We start from the raw sequence: 23,301 nt of genomic DNA on the forward strand, positions 1-23,301 counted from the left end.
GTAGAAATAAAATAAGTAATATTTTTTTAAACACGCTATTTTGAAATGTACTAGTAATGGAAGAACTCCACGACTCCAGGGAGTGGCCCCGAGGCTTGCCGTAACATAAGCGACCGTGCTCAATTATAGCCAACGTCAGTTTACCGTGGACAATTAGACCCAAGCCGAGACATAACATGTAAAAAAGATTGTTTAAAAAAAATATTTTTAATGATAGAATATAGCATTGTCATCAGTATGGCATAAGTATACCAAGTTTGCAGTCGATACCACATTGGAAATTGGGTTTAAATGGAGTTACAAGATTTGAGGATACAACAATGACAACAATGACAACAACAACAGACAGAGTGAGTTAAATGAAAGCGTGTATTAAAATAAATCACAGCAGACATCTCGGCTATCGCGATTTTCACCCGAAGACGAACGCTTGTGTTGCGTTCGAAACGTCGTGATTTCATTTTATTTATACCTACGTGACTTTACCGAAAGAACCAAAGAGTATGGATTCCTGCAGTCATGAAAGCTTCAAATCAAGATTGTGTACATATATATGCGTATATTCATTCCTCTGTGCCTCGATACTGATGTGTAGATGGTATTTTCTGTCTGCAGCTGTTGCTTCCTCTGCAGAATTGGTCTGATGGAGCACAGGCAGTCAGCGCGGCTCGGTACGGCAAGGCAACAATGGGACCAGCGTGCATACAGCACAGATCGGACTGGAAGTTTGACACAGCACCAGAAAAAACACACGGGAGAGAAACCCTTCAAGCGCACTCTGTGTGAGATGGCGTTTGCAGAATCATCTACTCTTCAAAGACACCAGAGAAAACACACGCGAGAGAAGCCCTTCAAGTGCACTCTGTGTGAGATGGCGTTTGCAGATTCATCATCTCTTCAAAGACACCAGAGAACACACACGGGAGAGAAACCCTTTAAGTGCAGTGTGTGTGGGAAGGCATTTTCACAGTCATCTATTCTTGCAACACACCAGAGAACACACACAGGAGAGAAACCCTTTAAGTGCAGTGTGTGTGGGAAGGCATTTTCACAGTCATCTGATCTTGCAACACATCGGAGAACACACACAGGAGAGAAACCCTTCAAGTGCAGTGTGTGTGGGAAGGCATTTTTACAGTCACAACATCTTGCACAACACCAGAGAACACACACAGGAGAGAAACCCTTCAAGTGCAGTGTGTGTGGAATGGCGTTTGCAGATCCATCAAATTATCGAAAACATCAGAGAACACACACAGGAGAGAAACCCTTCAAGCGCACTCTGTGTGAGATGGCGTTTGCAGAATCATCTACTCTTCAAAGACACCGGAGAAAACACACGGGAGAGAAGCCCTTCACGTGCACTCTGTGTGAGATGGCGTTTGCAGATTCATCATCTCTTCAAAGACACCAGAGAACACACACGGGAGAGAAACCCTTTAAATGCAGTGTGTGTGGGAAGGCATTTTCACAGTCATCTATTCTTGCAACACACCAGAGAACACACACAGGAGAGAAACCCTTTAAGTGCAGTGTGTGTAGGAAGGCATTTTCACAGTCATCTGATCTTGCAACACACCGGAGAACACACACAGGAGAGAAACCCTTCAAGTGCAGTGTGTGTGGGAAGGCATTTTTACAGTCACAACATCTTGCACAACACCAGAGAACACACACAGGAGAGAAACCCTTCAAGTGCAGTGTGTGTGGAATGGCGTTTGCAGATCCATCAAATTATCGAAAACATCAGAGAACACACACAGGAGAGAAACCCTTCAAGCGCACTCTGTGTGAGATGGTGTTTGCAGAATCATCTACTCTTCAAAGACACCGGAGAAAACACACGGGAGAGAAGCCCTTCAAGTGCACTCTGTGTGAGACGGCGTTTGCAGATTCATCATCTCTTCAAAGACACCAGAGAACACACACGGGAGAGAAACCCTTTAAGTGCAGTGTGTGTGGGAAGGCATTTTCACAGTCATCTATTCTTGCAACACACCAGAGAACACACACAGGAGAGAAACCCTTTAAGTGCAGTGTGTGTGGGAAGGCATTTTCACAGTCATCTATTCTTGCAACACACCAGAGAACACACACAGGAGAGAAACCCTTCAAGTGCAGTGTGTGTGGAATGGCGTTTGCAGATCCATCAAATTATCGAAAACATCAGAGAACACACACAGGAGAGAAACCCTTCAGGTGCACTCCGTGCGGGAAGGCATTTGCACTGTCACAACGTCTTAAAGAACACCAGAGAACACAGAAGCATCAGAAGATCCACATGGAGTGGAGTCTGAAATCAGCTTGTGAAATTCAAAGTGCCATAAGGATCCCATCCCTCATGAAACAAGTACCGGAAGAAAATCCCAGCTTGGGCACTTTTAAAGGTATCAAGGCGGAATTTGAAGAGGTGATTGTGAAATGTGAAGAGGTGACGGTGAAGAGCGAAGAAGTGAAGGTGAAATGTGAAGATGAAGATTCGACTCCAAAATGGGACCTTCACATCAATGGAGGCAACGTGAAGCAGGAGGGGAATTCTGACTGTGAGGCAGAGCGAGGCAACTCACAGCAGTTTGTGGAAGTGGAGGTGTGGGTGGACTTCCTAGGCAATACAAAGTCAAATGGAGACCCGGTAGATGTGTAAGCTTGAGACGATGTCGCTCCCAATAGATGCACCTTTGTCACAGGCCTTTAATGAAAATAATGTGAAGTAGAACATGGAAATCCTAGGTTCAACCTACAGGGTAAGAGCGGCCAGTCTTGGTGGATCTGTGGGTTGGGTAGATATCTCACCAGGAGCCTCGGTGATTCACACTGAACCCTATGGGAGCCTTCGTCTGGGTCTGTGAGCCTCAGTGATTCACACTGAAGCCTATGGGAGGCTTAGTCTGGCTCTGAGCCTCAGTGATTAACACTGAACCCTATGGGAACCTTAGTCTGGCTTTGTGAGCCTCGGTAATTAACACTGAAGCCTATGGGAGCCTGAGTCTGGCTTTGTGAGCCTCGGTAATTAACACTGAACGCGATGGATGGGAGCCAGTGACATGGGGTGAGATCAGTGTCTGGGGAGGCACCGGGGGCGTGTCTGCAGGCAGATGTGATAGCTGCCTCCCCTGTTGCTTTTTCATTGCAGTTTGATGACGTGACCAGCGAGCCTACGTATCTTTATACACATACAGTAGAACCTCTGGTCACGAACGCTTCTGACCACGACCAAATTGGGTTTCGACCAAAACATTTACAACAGTTTTTTAATCTGGTCACGAACACATACTCGGGTGGCGATCAAACATGGCCGCGGCCGATTTCCCCTTCCGCGCCATTTTTGTTGTTGAATTACACAAAGCGTAGCAGTTAAGTATATATCTTTTGCTATATAAAATTCCTAGTAAGATATACATTTTGTAAGTGTAGTCATACCCCTCCTCCCTCATTCAAGCCATAATTTAGAGAGCGAAAGCGCTGAGTACGTAAATCGCTAACATAAGAACCCGTTAATCTCTTCTCGCATCATTCATACGATGATGCGGTGAAGTAAACGTTCATACGATATTACGGTGAATGCTTCCAAAAACAATACTGTACCCAAATATTACTGTTAACTTACTTTCAATAGAAACATAAATTGCTCATACGAATATGCTCTCTCTCAGAATCGACCTACTGATGTAGCAGACGAAACAGTAATCTTGTTGAACGATTCTAAACCTTGTCAGTTTTCTGTTGTTCAAGGTTTTCTCAGTGTTATGCAATGTTTTTACATTTAGTTTACTATTACACTGAATTCTATGGCATAGTTAACTATTTTTGTACTTAAAAATATTTTTAAAAATATACAGTTCGTAGGAGTCTGGAACGGATTAATCGTATTAACATACAATCCAATGGGGAAATTAGGTTCGAGTCACGACCAAATCGGGTTGCGACCAAAGTTATGGAACGAATTATGGTCGTGACCAGAGGTTCTACTGTACTTGAACTAAGTTACCCGGACTATGGAAGGCGAGGACATGTAATGAAGGGGTCTACAAACATTCCATTGGTGACATGCTGAGATAGTAACAGGCACGCCCTTACTGCCCGCGTTCTATCCAGTGTCTGAGGGGTTGCGCGATCAGAGGGGAGGCTGAGCGCGTCGCTGCCTCACCCCTTGTCTCTCCCTGTACTTGCAGCGAAGCTCCGCAAATTTTGCGATTTTGACTATAAATAAGTAATTAAGAAAAAAAACGTATTTTAATACGCGCTTTTATGAAATGTACTAGTAATGGAAGAACTCCACGACTCCAGGAAGTGGCCGTGAGGCTTGCCGTAACATAAGCGACCGTGGTCAATTACAGCCAACGTCAGTTTCCCGTGAACAATTAGACCCAAGCCGAAACATAACATGTAAAAAGGATTGTTTAAAAAAAAAATTTTTTATGATAGATTATAGTATTGTCATCAGTATGACACAAGTATACCAAGTTTGCAGTCGATACCACATTGGGAAGTGGGTTACAATTGAGTTACAATATTTGATGATACAACAACAACAGACATTGAGTGTACTCTCCGAGCTGCCCCTTCCCTCATCGCCCCTCCCCTCATCGCCCCTCCCCTCCTTCCACATGCCCCGCCCCTGGGCGTGGCTCCCCGAGGCTTGCCGTGACATCAGGGACCGTGGTGATTTACAGGCAACGTCAGTTGAGCGTGGACAATTAAAGCCGTAAAAAAGTTTGTTAAAAAATTTTTTTTAATGATAGAATATAGTATTGTCATCAGTATGACACACCTATACGAATTTTGCATTCGATACGACACTAGCAGTCGCTGCCCGCTTCGCGGGCGGTGTGTACATACTTGGTTGGTGGGGAGTTGAAAGTGGCTGGACACAATAGACTAATTTTGGTGATTGTTTTATGTTTATTTTTGTGAGGTTATATGTATTTTAATGAGACGCTCAATCGACAATATTCAATAATGCAACTTATTCAAATATAGAATGCAACTTATTGAAATATCTCGCGATACACGATATTATTCGTGTACATTCCGTCTTCCTCCTCGTCGTCAGGTCCCTCAATAAGCGCCTTGATGTTGGATCTTGCCGTGACTCGCGATAGTGGCACGTACAGTTGGCCGTGCGAGAAGCATGGCGTTGGTAGATATAATCCCAGGTTGTGAACAGTTTGCCCTTGCGCCTTGTTGATGGTCATCGCGAAGGATGGGACAATGGGGAACTGTTTGCGCCGAAGTCGAAATGGGAAGTCCTTCGTGTCCAATTCGCGGCGGATATGGTTGTTCTCAAGCAGCGAGTCCAAGACCAAGTGTGGGTACCCGGAAAGTTGCGGGAGGTCGTCAAAGTCCGACAGAGCCATCCCACCTGCCGTGAGGAACTCGTGGAGGCTGTGAAGGGTCTTGAACTTTACCATTTCTTTTATTTTCTTTTATTTTCTTTGATGCTGCTAATCCTGCATAATGCACGGGTATAAGTAGTACTATTCACATACCTGCATTTCCCATATCCCCTCCCTTTGATGCTGATAATCCTGCATAATGCACGGGCATAAGTAGTACTAATAACATACCTGCATTTCCCATATCCCCTCCCTTTGATGCTGCTAATCATGCATAATGCACGGGCATAAGTAGTACTAATCACATACATGCATTTCCCATAAATATGCTAAATTCTTCTTGATATGCAAATTTTTTTGTCAAGGCGCCCTTTCCCCCCTTCCAACCCAGCTTATATATATGGTCCAAGCACCTGTGCTGTTTCATTCAGACGCTGTCGCCTCGACAGACCTGGTTTTCACCTGAGGACGGCTGCTTGCGTTGTGGCCAAAACGTCGTGAGAATTATTTTATTATGTTTTATTTTTATTATTTTATTACTTCCCTTCTACTTGACTTTACCGAAAGAACCAAGAAAATTTACCATTTCTTTGTTGGTCAGCTGGCGGTACTGGTACTCGTAATCGCGAGCCAAATCGTCGTAGAATTTATCCCAGAGAGCCTTCGTATCTGCTGGCATGGAATACAGCAGAATCGTAGCGAAGAGTTGACGAAGCTGGTACGGCATCTGAAAGAGCGAGGCTTCTTCCAGACACGCAACCCATTCGCAATCGTTCTCAATGTAGCCTGCTCGCATGGCTGCTTCCAGCGGTTTGTTTTGTTTTATTTTATTCGTAACGCACCAACCATATGCGCTCCACCATCCACCATGCCCTTGCATCGCAAAGACACAGCTCCGGTGTGCGTCAGCGTGTGCGCCATCCACAGTGACATTGGTCAGCAATTGCACCGTTCTGATCGCACACAGGTTGGCCCCTGCATCCTCCGTCTGTATGTACACACACAGACAGATGCGCTATGGGGCCACCTATTTTTTTCTTATATTAAAATGTATGTTGTTGGTGTGCTTACGTTTACGTATTTCCATTGTGGGTGTTTTACGCATGCATCAGATTTTTGGGTTCCTCACATATGGTATCAGAGGTGTGGGTCACAATAACGGGGATCGTTTCAGTTATGACAGCTTGCATATAGAAACATTGCATGATCGTATACTAATAATGACAGAATTTGTACCCCAGTGGAGGGCATCCCCCACCCGGCGCTTCTTACCGGTACTGTGAGACTTAGAAATCCAGACCTCTCCTCCTCCTGAACCGTTCACAATACCCTGTGGTAGTACCATAATCATCTCAATAAAGCGATCACTTTCCAATGGCCATTTTGATCCCGGGAGTTACCCGGGTGGTGTCGCACTGTACTCATTGTTTTAGCATGTCGCAAATTCCGATATGGCTTGTGCAACGGCCAGAGAGTGACAGCGGCGGGGGCCGGGCTGAAACCTTTTTTGACAGTTTATTCAATTTCAAAGTGCATGGGATTGGCACTCCAAAACATGATAAATGTACAGTAACGCCAACTGCATCCGTGCCAAACATGATACGCGGACACATGCTGCATATTATGCAACACATGCCCTTACCAGCAGCAGCATGCACAACATCTGAATTACACAACCGAAGTAGACAGCAAGCCGTCCATGGAGACGTGATCAACGTCAATACATAATAATGGTAATAAGCCGGATAGTACCCATTGTACCCATCAAACAGTCAGCTGGGTTGCCCCATGGGGGTATTGACCCATGGGCGAAACTGTAGGGGGCGCTACGCAACTTTCCGTGGTCCCGGCAGGTGAAGCTGCCAGCTCAGTCCGCGAAGAATCACTGTATAGCGACCCCTGCCTACTCGTAAGGTAAAGTTGTTTGGGGACTCCACTAATCGCAGCACGCAGCACCCATTTTGTACATAAATAAACGTAATAGCGTAACTACCATTCGCACACTTGCATACACACCACACTCACACAGCGCAGGGTCTGCGCCCACAGTGCACTGCAGCACTGCGGCGCAGACCTTGCCAAACCTATGCTATCGCTCTCTTCCGGGCGTGTTAATTATTTATTTTTTATCGAATCAAAGTGAGCTGTGGCTTTTTGCCGGCTGTTTTATTTTCATCGAATCAGAGCGAGCTGTTTGGGCGGGTCCGTAAATAAATTAACGTCCAGATACGCACGCAGACGACCAAACCAGCGTAGTTGTTTAAGATTGGGAATACGGTTGAAATTGAGTTACAAGACTTTTGGATACAACACTAAGTTAAATAAAAGCGTGTAAAAAGTTTAAAAATAAATATTTTGGATTTTTTATGATATAATATCGTGTTGTCATCAGTATGACATAGCTATACCAAGTTTGCAGTCGATAGCGCATTGGGAAGTGTGAAATTTTTGAGTTACAATATTTCGTTTTTGAGGATACAACGGACGAAGTGAGTTAAATAGAAGCGTGTAAAAATGATTGGAATCATCTTATTGGTTCTTTCGTTAAAGTCACGTAGAAGGGAAATAATAAAAATAAAACAATAAACTAATCACGACGTTTCGGCCACAGTGCAAGCAGGTCTGTCACATGAGGATGGCTGCTTGCGTTGTGGCCGAAACGTGATAATTATTTTATTGTTTTATTTTCATGATTTCCCTTCTACGTGACTTTAACGAAAGAACCAAGAAGATGAATCCCTCAGTCACGAAAGCTTTAAATGGAAAATGATTGGAATCGTACAGAAATGACATAACACCCAATTTCAAAGCAAATGCGGTCCACCCTTCTGAAACGCCCTGTAATTTACGAGTTTTGAATAATTGTAACCAAACAATAAACCAGACACGTGAATTTGTGAACTTTCACTGCAACTTGTGTAGAGACCTTTAATCTGTGTAATTGGCCACGTGTGTGTGTACATACAAAGACAAAGATTCCCCCGGTATATCCTTCACAGACTATTGGGGCAAGTGCTGTTAGCGAGTGGCGATGTTCGCACACTGCACCGGGTACGCATTTGAGGCTGAGTCGATGTAGGGGCGGCTCAGGACCGGTTAAAAATAATCGCCACTGGTTATGGGGGCCGTCCATAAATGACGTCACGCGATTTTGGACGATTTTTTACCCCCCCCCCTCGTCACACGGCGTCACAAAAAGTCAAACCCCCCTGAAATATGACGTCACACAGCTCTGCTCACCCCAAATAATATAAAACATGCTTCAAATCGCTTTAAACTATCATTGTAGTGCTATTTAATGTGGCGCTGCACTCTGATGTAGGAGAAAACTTTCATTAAAAAGTCTATTTAATTAAGTAGAACGTGTTGTCTATTTATTTAAAGTTGCCCATTTTGATGTGACGTCACATTTCTCAACCCCCACCCCCCCTCGTCACAAATCGTCACAAATGTCTGACCCCCCCCAAGGTCCGTGACGTCATTCATGGACATCCCCTTTCCAACGGCTTTTTAATAAATGTTCTTTCCTACAACATCAGAGTGCAGCGCCACATTAAATACGCACTACAATGACAATCGTTCAAAACGATTTGAAGCATGTTTTAATTTTTTTTTGGGGGGGGGGGGGGCAGAGCTTTGTGACGTCATATTTGAGGGGGGTCTGACTTTTTGTGACGCCGTGTAACGAGGTGGGGTTAAAAAATCAGCCAAAATCGCGTGATGTCATTTATGGACTGTCCCTAAACACAAAACTTGAACTCTGAATCCCGTTCTCTGACATCACCACTAAGCATTACCTCATCGGTGTAAAACTCCAGGGGGGCGGTGCGCCTCGCTAGTGACGTCATGTCACCTCTGCTTGGTCACCGCAAATATCTGTTCCGGTATAATCCTTATTTGGGCAAAGCTACGCCCAGTGACTGGCGGCTCATTAACATAATCTAGGATCTAAGCTTTGGTGACTGCAGGAATTGGTTATTTCGGTAAAGAAATTAAATAAAAATGAAATTAACATAATATATTCGTTAAAGCCGTCGCGAGTTCTTTTTTAATTGCGACGGGTTCAGCACCCACGCCCCATCATCCCTCGACGCGTGACTTTACCGAAAGAGCCAATGAGTGTACAACGAGTTGAGTCATTCCTGCAGTTGACGAAAACTTAAATTCTCGAATAAGTTATTCAGTTACCCAGCCCCGCTCGTTGGGGGCGTGTCTTGTACCCCGGAAGTGAATATTACGTCACATCCTGCTGCCGCCATAACGAGAAGCTGCCGTTGAAATTTGAGGTGAGAGATTTTCATCGTGGTGGTGGTGGTGGTTGTTGTTGTGGTGGTTGTTGTTTACCCAGGTAGAGCCTCTCTCTCGTAGGGATGTCAATTGAGTCGCAGCGAGTATGGGAATCCATGTCCAGGTTGGGACATTACAACGTGGGGCCTAGCCACGCGGGGCCTCGCCTCCTGCCCTCGCCTGAAAGCCTTTGCTTTAATTCTCTCGCTTCAACTTGATCTGGAAGCTTTCGTGACGGCAGCAGAAACAAAATAAATGAAACCAATTTAATTTAGTTTCATCATTTATTTTAGTTGTTTATTCATATTTTTTTCTTTCATAAAAATATATATTTTTTTAGAGATACATAGGCACACAGAGAGACACACGTAGGCACACACAGAAACAACACCTCTGTGACAAGGCCTTAAATAGAGAGAGAAGGGGGCTGAGAGAGAGGGGGGTAGAGAAATGAGCATGGCAATGAGAGATTTGGAGCTTTCGTGACTGCAGGAAATACAGCACGAGGACACTTTCGGTTTTTATTTTATGTAACCAGGCCAAGCCCGCTTGAGCTGCTGTACCGCTCTTATGATTTGAAGCTTTCGTGAGTGCAGGAATCCATACTCTTTGGTTTTTTCGGTAAAGTCACGTAGGAAGAAAAAATAAATTAAGTAATAGCATACGACGTTTCCTTTGCAACACGAGCAATCACCATCAGGTACAAATGAATGAGAAAGCAAAGCTTGTAAACTTGAACTATACTCTTTGGTTCTTTCGGTAAAGTTACGTAGGTATAAAATTAAATAAATTTAGAACTACAATGCAATACAACACAGAGAGTCGGCTAAGATAAGTCAACTCTCCACCTGGTTTATTAACGTTCTTCCAAAGATTGCTAAATTTGAGAGAGAGAACTTAACACAGACACGAAGACACACTGACACACAAGCAGAGAGAGACACACAGAGAGAAACACACACAAGCAGATAGATAACACAGAGACAGAGAGAGAGACACACACACAGACACACAGAGAGATAACACAGACAGAGAGAGACACACACATAGGCGCACAGAGCGAGACACACATAGGCACACAGAGAGAGAGAGAGACACAGAGAGAGACACCACAGAGACGCACAGAGAGACACACACACACGTAGGTACACAGAGAGAGATAACACAAAGACAGAGACACACATAGGCACACAGAGAGAGACACAATGAGAGAGAGACACACAGACACACACATAGGCACACAGAGAGATAACACAGACAGAGAGAGAGACATACACATAGGCACACAGACACACACATAGGCACACAGAGAGAGATAACACAGACACAGAGAGACAGAGAGACACACAGGCACACAGAGAGAGATGACACAGAGACACACACATAGGCACACACAGAAACAACACCTGTGTGGAGGCCTTAAATAGAGAGAGAAGGGGGCTGAGAGAGAGGGGGGGGTAGAGAAATGAGCATGGCAATTATAGATTTGGAGCTTTCGTGACTGCAGGAAATACTACAACACGAGGACACTTTCGGTTTTTATTTTATGTAACCAGGCCAAGCCCGCTTGAGCTGCTATACCGCTCTTATGATATGAAGCTTTCGTGAGTGCAGGAATCCATACTCTTTGGTTCTTTCGGTAGAGTCACGTAGGTAGAAAATAAAAAAAATCACGACGTTTCGGGCACAACACAAGCGTCCGCTCTTGTTTTCAAAAGCGACCTGCCCACACAACAAAGGTGGGCTTTGTTAACGTATGGAAATGACTATCGGTCAAAGGCTCTAAACGCGTGCTGATTTTCACTCTTAAATGTGGAGGGCGATCTGGAGGAAAATCCACGCCACCACAGAGAGAGAGGGAGACACGCAAACTCAGCCATGTTGATTTGATCCTGAATTATTTGGTGGAGTGAGGAAGCATTGAAAAAGTTTTGGTTTAGCCATGTTTGTTTTTTGTAGTACACAGTTAGCCTGATAACTTTAATCTAAATTCTTCTATGGTTGTTTTTGTTGACTTGCATCCCACTGGGATTTTCTGCATACAGCGTTGAAATGCGGTGTTTTTTCTGCTGTTTCTTGTTCACGTTTTTGTTTGTTGCGTTTGCCCCCGAGTCAAGAGCCGCATGGCTCACGGGGTTATCTATATATAAAAGGGAAATTTGTGAATGTGTATCTGTTCGAAATGTTTAGCATACTTTCCGACATGCAACAAACTTAACATTTGGCATGTGGGTACCTTCCAGACTGTACACAATGCAAAAAGTTAAAAGTTGACTTTTGCATTTTTCTGGGGGGGGGGTTGGGTCGCAACAATGGATATATTTTGCACGGCACGTGAGCGGTGACCTCACGTCTGTGATGTCACCCGCATGCGGCAGCGTCACGTAGTGTGGATCCTGACATTTACGCATCCCCCACCCCCCATCCTCCGCGTAGGCCGTGGATTCATTCCAGACAAGAATCCAAGTCTCGTGCGAAGCCAGGTAGTAAAGCTAGTACCTAATAAATGAAACTGAAATAAATCAATGAAACTGAAACATTAATACTGAGCAGATGAAGGTGTGGGGCCAGGCATGGTTCTGGACATGCCACCACCTGTTTAACACGGCAGTGTCAAGTTTGTGTTTGCAGTAAAGTCTATTAATTATATTGAAAACGGAGGTTATATGAAAACAATGGTTTATGTTTTTTGTTTTTATCTGGAACTCTTTATGAGAATGGAAGCAGTCAGGAAGTTGACACAGCACACATACAGCTGACGTTAGATCTGTTCATCCCAGCATTCAAGGAAATCTGAGCCTGGCTTCACACCTCTAAGTTGCGATTGAACATGAATTTATGCATAAGACAAGTAGTATTATTTTCAACACCCTTTGCTATGTCAGCTGAATTTACCTCTCATGAATATTCATTTTGTAGCCAGACAGCCGAAATTGTGTGCTTGGAGTTTTGGGTTAACATTCATTTTGAAGAAATGTTTCTGTCCATTTGCCCTCTCATAGTGCGCCATAACAGTCCGTGTGATGAATTTGGGAAACTTTTTAACTCTATCATGAATATATGAATATGTATAGACGTGTTAGTCATGTGTGACTGTATTTATATATACTCTTTGGTTCTTTCGGTAAAGTTACGTAGGTAGAAATAAAATAAGTAATATTTTAAAAAACTTTTAAAAACACGCTTTTATGAAATGTACTAGTAATGGAAGAACTCCACGACTCCAGGAAGTGGCCCCGAGGCTTGCCATAACGTAAGCGACCGTGGTCAATTACAGCCAACGTCAGTTTACCGTGGACAATTAGACCCAAGCCGAAACATAACATGTAAAAAAGATTGTTTAAATATTTTTTATTTAATGATCTTATATATTAAAGTCTCCGTGCGCTCGCGCTTGCGGGGGATTTGGCTCTCGGACGGTGGGGTTTAACACTGAAATAATTTGCCAGGCGGCACGCCCTAAGACCCGTGGTGGGTATAGGCTATTCCGTTTTCCCGTCCGTAAACTTTAAAGTAGTTTAATTAACACATTTGTGCCATTTCTATTATTCATTATTTACTTAATGCACGACATCGACTGTACCAAGTGACTCCAATTGCGTGGGGGGGGGGCGGACCCTGCCAAGTCATGCGCGTCGCTCCAGCTCACGGGAGACATTTTCTTTAACGCGTTTTACAGTCAACATGTACACACATGACGCTGCGGATATTTCTTCACAGTGTCATGTCCTCTTCGCCGCCCCCCCAACATGATGCGTTAAATTTATACTACAGACTCCGTAGATAATAATATTTTACTGCTTACATAGCATTATTCTTGCACGGGTGGTGGATGTTGAAGAGGGGGTAGCGGCTCAGCCCCTAGCCTGGCAACGTGCCAACTCCGCGCCTCGCCAAGACGGGGGCTACGCATCGCACAAGGCCTCAACACGCCTATGCTAAGTACAAATTTCCTTGCTTCTTACGCTAACAACTCAAGTCCATTGTTTATTATTGTTAAACACATTAGTTGACAAACATTACAATAATAATGTTTGTGTGCAGATAAAAACTCAGCTTCATTGTTTACCATTATGAAACGAGTTGACATGTTACAATAATTATGTTTGTGTACACAAAACTCTTTTTGGATTTTTGGCTTGCTCAATTTCCTCTTTATTTGATGCGCTTTTATAACGCTGCCACGGTCTACTGCCAGTCTGTGATTTCCCCTTATTTCTTCAATACATTTCTATTGTTTCCATCGCTCACGTCACACTATTTACTCATACGTAGTACTGCGATACTGATAGCTGTGCCATCATCGGGGATTGCTGTGCCCGTCGATATGTGTGTGTGTGAGTCCATGTGTGTGTCTTTGAGTCCATATATGTGTGCGTGTAGAGCCATGCGTGTCTTTCACTCCATGTGGGTGTCTTTTTCGAACGGACAACGTCAAAAGTGTTTATGTGTGTGTGTTAGTCCATATGTGTGTTAATCCATGTCTGTGTATCTAAAGTAGATATCTGTGTGTCACAGTCCATATGTGTGTGTAGGGCTATGTGTGTGTCAGTCTATGTATGTGTAAGTTCATGTGTGTGTGTCTTAGTCCATATGTGTGTGTGTGAGTACATATGTGTGTTTACGTCAATGTGTATTTTAGTCCACGTATTGCTGTGTGCGAGTCGGTGTGTGTGTGTGAGTCGCTGTATGTGTGTACGTCCATATATGTGAGTGCAACTCCATGTGTCTATATCTCAAGTGGATGTCTGTGTGACAGTCGACATGTGTGTGTACGGCAATGTGTGTGGCACTCTATGTATGCGTGTGTGTCGCTGTATGTGTGTACGTCGATATGTGTGTGTAACTCCATGTGTGCGTATCTCAAGTACATGTCTATGTATGTGTGAGTCCATATGTGTGTGTGTCTGTAAGTCGATGTGTTTGTGTGTCTCAGTCCATGTGCGTGTGTGATAGTCGCTGTGTGTGCATGCCTCCATGTTAGTCAGTGTAACTTCATTTATTTGCATGTCTGTAGGTCCATGTGTGCATCTTAGTCCATGCGTGTGCTTTATTGACCTGCTCAAGGCCTATGATACCATCAGTAGGCCTGGCCTCTGGGTTGCTCTTCGCGCTTTCCGAGTCCCGAACCCACTCATCACCATCCATAAGGACCTTCATGATGGTGAGCGGCCCCGCGTCTTAATTACATGGCCGTGAGTCAGAGCAATTCCCTTTACACCTTGGGGTGCAACAGGGATGTCCTCTGGCTCCCACATTGGACCACGTAGTTCATCGAGCCTTCAATGACTGTACCGGAAGAATTCCCATCTGCTACAGATACAATGGGAGGCTGATCGATGCCCGGGTGCGGTCAAGGGATGGCTCCCTATTGCTCAACCACGTTATGTATGCCGATGATCTGCTAATGGCTGCTCACTCGGAGGAGGAGTTCCAGGTGCTGCTGCTGAACCTGGAGCTTGCCACCAACAGGTGGGGCCTTACCATCAGCCCAAACAAAGCTAAGCACCTGCCTGGCTATTTTGTACCATCGGACACTCTACCCCCACAACTCCCAATTGGTGATGGGCCAGTTGTGGAGACAGTGGAGAGTTTCCCTGGGCAGTGTGCTAATGACCGGCTCCGGTTTAACAGCAGAGGTCTCACTCCGAATCAGTCGAGCTGCAGTATCTTTTCATTGGCTGCGTAACGCTGTGTGGAAGCTACCTGGTCTATCACTCCGTACGAAGCTTCAGGTGTTCTCGGCCACGGTCATTCCCTCCCTTCTCTACGCTTGCGAAACTTGGACCCCCCTAATGGAACATCTTCGCCAGTTAGAAACATTTAGGCTGGCCTGCCTACGATCCATCCTGGCTTTAACCAGGCTGCATTGTGTGAGGAGCTCACAAATCCTTGAAAGATGTGGACAAAGTCCCATCCGTGACCTCCGGCAGGCAAGGCTGCGTTGCCTGAGTCATGTAGCCCGCATGGCCAGCCACCACATGCCTAAACAGCTTTTGTTCCGCCGGATCGAGGGGGCTAAACGGGTGCGGCACGGGCTGGAGAAGACATGGAGTTATGTGCTACAGGAAGACTTGGAGCTGAGTCCACTTGCGGATGACTGGTACCAGCCGTGTCAAGATCGGCCACTGTGGAGGAGGCTCCTGAAAGACGCTACTGGCCAGTTGGAGGCAGTCACCCTCCAACAACAACGGAGGGCGGAGGAGCGACGCTCACAACAACGAGCGGAGCACCGGGTGGCTATAGAACAGAAAGTTGCCACAGTAGGGGCCACAGGTGCTGCATCAGCCAGTCGTCTCAGTCAGTCGACCTGTGCTATCTGGGTTTGCCCCGGGACCTCTTGCCAGCGGGCGTTTGACACTTCACATGGCCTCAAGGTGCACATAGCCTGGCACAAGCGTTGTTGTGACGTCACCGCCACTTAGTGGCGAATGGCAGATGTTCAGTCTATGTGTAGTATTCTGAATGACGGCGGGAGACCACTTGACGGGTAGCACTCTTTATTAACACTTGTCTTGCCACAATAACACGTGTGGTCACTACAGCTCACGCTACACGTTCCATCCGACACGTGTGGTTACTACAGCTCACGCTACACGTTCCACCCGGCTACACACACACGGGCATTCCAGCCCCGTAGCATCCGGGGGAACCTACAGACCCACCCCAGCTTGGGCGTGGGTCACGACCTCTGGGTCCCGCGGCCCAGCCCTCAAACGGACGTCCGGCCCCGGGTCCCAAGGTCCCGCCTCTGAGCCACACAGGGTCCCGGTCCCTACAAGGACAGCGGGACTAGGGGTCTCAGGGCCCTATCTCTTCCTCCTTCGTCTTCTGTCTTCACTGGTCACCAACTCCCCGAGCGCCCGCGCACACCGCCTTATATAGCCCTCCGCTCCGAGGAGACGGAGCCTATGCGGACCGCGATGTGAGCACCCACCTTAGTTGACCAATCACCACACGCTGCCACACGATCCCTTCGCTGTCAGCGCGCGTCACCAACACACAGCCAATCACCACCACATAACCCATGACCCCGCGCTGACCTACGATCCCTCACTGTCAGCGCGCGTCACCAACACACACAGCCAATCACCACGCGCTGACACACGATCCCTACTGTCAGCGCGTATCACCACTACATATGTATGTATGTGAGAGTCCATTTCTGCGTGTAACTCTATTTTTGTGTATCAATGGATTTGCGTGTGTAACTACATGTGTCTGCCTTTTTCGCCCGGGCAACGCCGGGTAGTCACCGCTAGTAGAATATAGTATTGTCATCAGTATGGCATAAGTATACCAATTTAACACGTAGGCTTTCGCGACCAATATTATTCATAATCAACGTTTTTGGGTTTAGATCGCGTTATTTATAAATGTGTCGTAACCCTCCACCACCCGACACGGCCAATCAGTAAAAAAGTGTCACGTTGACAAAAGACAAATTAGTTCACTGCTTTAGCCCACCGGTGTGTTGAAGCGCGAAACCACAACATTTACAATTTGAGTACGACGTTTCACTGGTAATTGCATCCAGCATCATCGGGCAATTCGCCAGAATTCTGGCGACGTGACACTTTTTTACTGATTGGCCGTGTCGGGTGGTGGAGGGTTACGACACATTTATAAATAACGCGATCTAAACCCAAAAACGTTGATTATAAGTATACCAAGTTTGCAGTCGATACCACATTGGGAAGTGGGTTAAAATGGAGTTACAAGATTTGAGGATACAACAACGACAACAATGACAACAACAACAGACAGAGTGAGTTAAATGAAAGCGTGTATTAAAATAAATCACGCAAGAACATCTCAGCTATCGCGATTTTCACCTGAAGACGAACGCTTGTGTTGCGTTCGAAACGTCGTCATTTATGTTATTTCTACCTACGTGACTTTACCGAAAGAACCATAGAGTATGGATTCCTGCAATCATGAAAGCTTCAAATCAAGATTGTGTACATATATATGCGTATATTCATTCCTCTGTGCCTCGCTACTGACGTGTAGATGGTATTTTCTGTCTGCAGATGTCGCTTCCTCTGACGCTTCCTCTGCAGAATTGGTCTGATGGAGGACAGGCAGTCAGCGCGGCTCGGTACGGCAAGGCAACAATGGGATCATCGTGCATACAGCACGGATCCGACTGAAAGTTTGACTCAGCACCAGAAAAAACACACGGGAGGAAAGCCCTTCAAATGCACTCTGTGTGGAATGGCGTTTGCAGATTCATCAACTCTTCAAAGACACCAGAGAAAACACACGGGAGAGAAACACTTCAAGTGCAGTGTGTGTGGGAAGGCATTTGCACAGTCACAACAACTTGCACAACACCAGAGAACACACACAGGAGAGAAACCCTTCAAGTGCAGTGTGTGTGGGAGGGCATTTTCACATTCATCTGATCTTACAAAACACCAGAGAACACACACAGGAGAGAAACCCTTCAAGTGCAGTGTGTGTGGGAAGGCATTTTCACAGTCACAAAATCTTGCACAACATCTTGCACAACACCAGAGAACACACACAGGAGAGAAACCCTTCAAGTGCAGTGTGTGTGGGAAGGCATTTTCACATTCATCTTATCTTACAAAACACCAGAGAACACACACAGGAGTGAAACCCTTTAAGTGCAGTGTGTGTGGAATGGCGTTTGTACGTCTATCAAATTGTCAAATACACCAGAGAACACACACAGGAGAGAAACCCTTCGAGTGCACTCTGTGCGGGAAGGCGTTTGCACGGTCACAAGGTCTTCAAGAACACCAGAGAACACAGAAGCATCAGAAAATCTACAAGGAGTGGAGTCTGAAATCAGCTTGTGAAAGTCAAAGTGCCGTAAGGAGCCCATCCCTCATGAAACAAGTACCGGAAGAAAATCCCAGCTTGGGCACTTTTAAAGGTATCAAGGCGGAAGTTGAAGAGGTGATTGTGAAATGTGAAGAGGTGACGGTGAAGAGCGAAGAAGTGAAGGTAAAATGTGAAGATGAAGATTCGACTCCAAAATGGGACCTTCACATCGATGGAGACAACGTGAAGCAGGAAGGAAATTCTGACTGTGAGGCAGAGCGAGGCAACTCACAGCAGTTTGTGGAAGTGGAGGTGTGGGTGGACTTCCTAGACAATACAAAGTCAAATGGAGACCCGGTAGATGTGTAAGCCTGAGACGATGTCCCTCCCAATAGATGCACCTTTGTCACAGGCCTTTAATGAAAATAATGTGAAGTAGAACATGGAAATCCTAGGTTCAACCTACAGGGTAAGAGCGGCCAGTCTTGGTGGATCTGTGGGTTGGATAAGTATCTCACCAGGAGCCTCGGTGATTCACACTGAACCCTATGGGAGCCTTCGTCTGGCTCTGTGATCCTCGGTGATTAACACTGAACCCTATGGAAGCCTTAGTCTGGCTCTGAGCTTCAGTGATTAACACTGGACCCTATGGGAGCCTGAGTCTGGCCCTTTGAGCCTCAGTGATTAACACTGAAGCCTATGGGAGCCTGAGTCTGGCCCTGTGAGCCTCAGTGATTAACACTGAAGCCTATGGGAGTCTGAGTCTGGCTTTGTGAGCTTCGGTAATTAACACTGAACACGATGGATGGGAGCCAGTGACATGGGGTGAGGTCAGTAACACTGAAGCCTATGGGAGTCTGAGTCTGGCTTTGTGAGCTTCGGTAATTAACACTGAACACGATGGATGGGAGCCAGTGACATGGGGTGAGGTCAGTGGCTGGGGAGGCACCGGGGGCGTGGCCTCACTGAGTGGGGGGGTGTCTGACACTCCCCCCCCCCCCTCAGTGAGGCAGATGTGATAGCTGCCTCCCCTGGTGCTTTTTCATTGCAGTTTCATGACGAGACCAGCGAGCCTACGTATCTTTATACACATACAGTAGAACCTCTGGTCACGAACACTTCTGACCACGACCAAATCGGGTTCCGACCAAAAAATGTACAACATTTTTTAATCTGCTCACGAACACATACTCGGGTGGCGATCAAACACGGCCGCGGCCGATTTCCCTTTCCGCGCCATTTTTGTTGTTAAATTACACAAAGCGTAACAGTTATTACTCTTTGGTTCTTTCGGTAAAGTCACGTATAAGGATAAAATAATACGACGTTTCGATTGCAACACAAGCAATCATCAGGTATAAATGAAATAGCAACAAAAATCTAACCAGAAAACTATAGACAGACATATAAGCAGACAGATATCACCAAGATACATAGAGAGTAACACATAGGCACAGAGAGGGAGATCGTCTCTGTGGCGAGGCCTTAAATAGACAGAGGGGGCGGGGGCAGAGAGAGGGAGGGGTTAGAGAAAAAATTTACATGTCAATGAGTACGGCGACGCGTGGTCAAGTACGCAAGCTTGAACATTAGGAAAGAGGGAGAAAGAACACACTAAATTAAATAACCTAGCAAAATATCGAAATGTTATGTAATACAACACATAGAGTCGGTCAACACAATTAACGCATAGCCTGATCGATTACGTATTTCAAAGATTGCTAAGTTAGAATATTTAAGTGTGAAAATTCCAAAGAGAGACAAAAGAGGAACGGAGACACAGACAGAGCAGAACATAACGACAAAAAACGAGTGGAGACAGAAAAAGTACACTAAATACACAGGCAGAGAGAGAAAACAAAAAACCCAGAGAGAGAGAAAAAAGATGAACTTGAAACTTCCCCGTAGAAGTGGTTCGATCTTGTGTGAGTGTAGTCATACCCCTCCCCCCTCATTCAAGCCATAATTTAGAGAGCAAAAGCGCTGAGTATGTAAATCGCTAACAAAAGAACCCGTTAATTTCTTCTCGCATCATTCATACGATGATGCGGTGAAGTAAACGTTAATACAATATTATGGTGAATGCTTCTAAAAACAATACTGTACCCATATATTACTGTTAACTTACTTTAAATAGAAACATGAATTACTCGTACGAATATTCTCTCTCAGAATCGACCGACTGATGTAGCAGACGACACAATCGTCTTGTTGAACGATTCTAAACCTTGACGCGGCAATGTTAGTTTTCTCTGTTCAAGGTTTTCTCAGTGTTATGCAATGTTTTTACATTTAGTTTACTATTACACTGAATTCTATGGCATAATTAACTTTTTGTGCTTAAAAATCTTTAAAAAAAACTATGTATATACAGTTCGTAGGAGTCTGTAACGGATTAATCGTATTTACATAAATCCAATGGGGAAATTAGGTTCAAGTCACGACCAAATCGGGTTGTGACCAAAGTTATGGAACGAATTATGGTCGTGACCAGAGGTTCTACTGTACTTGAACTAAGTTACCCGGACTATGGAAGGCGAGGACATGTAATGAAGGGGTCTACAAACATTCCATTGGTGACATGCTGAGATAGTAACAGGCACGCCCTTACTGCCCGCGTTCCATCCAGTGTCTGAGGGGTTGCGCAATCAGAGGGGAGGCTGAGCGCGTCGCTGCCTCACCTCTCGTCTTTCCCTGTACTTGCAGCGAAGCTCCGCAAATTTGGCGATTTTGACTATAAATAAGTAATTAAGAAAAAACCTTTTTAAAAACACGCTTTTATGAAATGTACTAGTAATGGCAGGACTCCATGACTCCAGGAAGTGGCCCCGAAGCTTGCCATAACGTAAGGGACGGTGGACAATTACAGCCAACGTCAGTTGACCGTGGGGACAATTAGACCCAAGCCGAAACATAACATGTAAAAAAGATTGTTAATTTTTTTTTTTATGATAGAATATAGTATTGTCATCAGTATGGCATAATTACAGTGAGGGAAAAAAGTATTTGATCCCCTGCTGATTTTGTGCGTTTGCCCATCGTGGACAATTAGACCCAAGCCGAAACATAACATATGAAAAAGAATGTTTACAAATATATACACATTTATAAAAAAAAAAGTATTAAGTAGAACCAACAAACAGTATGAATCCTTGCATTCACGAAAGCTTCAAATCTAGAATTAAGCAGAACTTTTGTCTATATGTATTTAAAGTTGCGCATTTTGATGTGACGTCACATTTCTCAAACCCCCGGCCCCTGGTCTTTTTAATAAATGTTTTCTCCTACAACAGAGTGCAGCGCCACATTAAATACGCACTACAATGACAATAGTTTAAAGCGATTTGAAGCGTGTTTATATATTTGGGGGGGGGGGGCAGAGCCTTGTGACGTCAAATTTGAGGGGGTCTGACTTTTTGTGACGCTGTGTGACGAGGGGGGTCAAAATAGGCCAAAAACACCGCACGTCATTTATGAACGGCCGCAAAACTTGAACTCTGACCCCCGTTCTCTAATGTCACCACTAAGCATGACCTCATCGGTTGAAACGCCTGGGGGGGGCGGTGCGCCTCGCTAGTGACGTCATGTCACCCCTGCTTGGTCACCGCCAATATCTGTTCCGGTAGAATCCTTATTTGGGCAAAGCTATGCCCAGTGACTGGCGGCTCATTAACATAATCTAGGATCTAAGCTTTGGTGACTGCAGGAATTGGTTATTTCGGTAAAGAAATGAAATAAAAAAATAAAATTAACATAATATAATCGTTAAAAGCCGTCGCGAGTTTGTTTTTTATTGCGACGGGTTCAGCATCCACGTCCCATCATCCCTCGACGCGTGACTTTACCGAAAGAACCAATGAGTGTTCAGTTACCCAGCCCCGCTCGTTGGGGGCGTGTCTTGTACCCCGGAAGTGAATATTCCGTCATCCTGCTGCTGCCACAACGTAGCGAGGTAACGAGAAGCTGCCGATGAAATCCGAGGTGAGAGATTTTCATCGTGGTGGTGGTGGTTGTTGTGGTGTTTACCCAGGTAGAGCCTCTCTCTCGTAGGGATGTCAATTGAGTCGCAGCGAGTATGGGAATCCATGTCCAGGTTGGGACATTACAACGTGGGGCCTATCCACGCGGGGCCTCGCTCCTGCCCTCGCCTGAAGGCCTTTGCTTGAATTATCTCGCTTCAACTTGATCTGGAAGTATTCTTAGGTTTTTTCGGTAAAGTCATGTAGGTAAAAACATTAAAAAGTAAAATAAAATAAAAATCACGACGTTTCGGAGGCAACACAAGCTTCCGTCTTCAGGTGGTATCACCTGAAAAAAACAAAAGAATTATCTCGTTTAAACTTGATCTGGAGCTTCGTGAGTGCAGGGATCCATACTATTTGGTTCTTTCGGTAAAGTCACGTAGAAAGAAAACATTCATTATGTAATAGCATACGATGTTTCCTTTGCGACACGAGCAATCACCATCAGGTACAAATGAATGAGAAAACAAAGCTTGTAAACTTAGAACTATATTCTTTGGTTCTTTCGGTAAAGTTACGTAGGTATAAAATAAAATAAATTTATAACTACAATGCAATACAACACAACACAGCGAGTCGGCTAACATTACAGTCAACACCCCACCTGGTTAAATTAACGTTCTTCAAGATTGCTAAATTTGAGAGAGAGAACTAAACACAGACACGGAGACACACAGACACACAAGCAGAGAGAGATACAGACACACAGAGAGAGACACACATAAGCAGAGAGAGATGAGACAGAGAGACACACATAGGCATTACAGAGAGATACACACACAGGCACACAGAGAGATAACACAAAGACAGAGAGACACACACATAGACACACAGAGAGAGACACAATGAGAGATAGAGACACA

At 45.1% G+C, this 23,301-nt stretch overlaps 1 protein-coding gene across 9 annotated transcripts in view; it reads left to right on the forward strand.

The window, feature by feature from the left end:
• Positions 1-23,301, forward strand: part of LOC144953603 (uncharacterized) — a 30,160-nt gene that overhangs the window by 3,156 nt on the left and 3,703 nt on the right. Inside the window, exons 1-3 of one of the 9 annotated variants that reach the window (XR_013640847.1) lie at positions 9,588-9,622; positions 12,060-12,106; positions 13,344-17,025. Coding sequence is in view for 4 of the 9 variants with exons in the window: in XM_078884168.1 (XP_078740294.1) it covers positions 644-2,644 (2,001 nt within the window). In the remaining 5 variants the exon portion in view is untranslated. Of the gene's footprint in view, positions 1-615; positions 6,718-9,587; positions 9,623-12,059; positions 12,107-13,343; positions 18,886-22,326; positions 22,398-23,301 lie in introns of those variants that run through there. The other 8 variants (XR_013640848.1, XR_013640849.1, XM_078884168.1 and 5 more) reach the window with 8 other exon arrangements.

Source organism: Lampetra fluviatilis, chromosome 79, assembly GCF_964198595.1.
Source record: "Lampetra fluviatilis chromosome 79, kcLamFluv1.1, whole genome shotgun sequence".
In the NCBI taxonomy this organism is placed as follows: Eukaryota; Metazoa; Chordata; class Hyperoartia; order Petromyzontiformes; family Petromyzontidae; genus Lampetra; species Lampetra fluviatilis.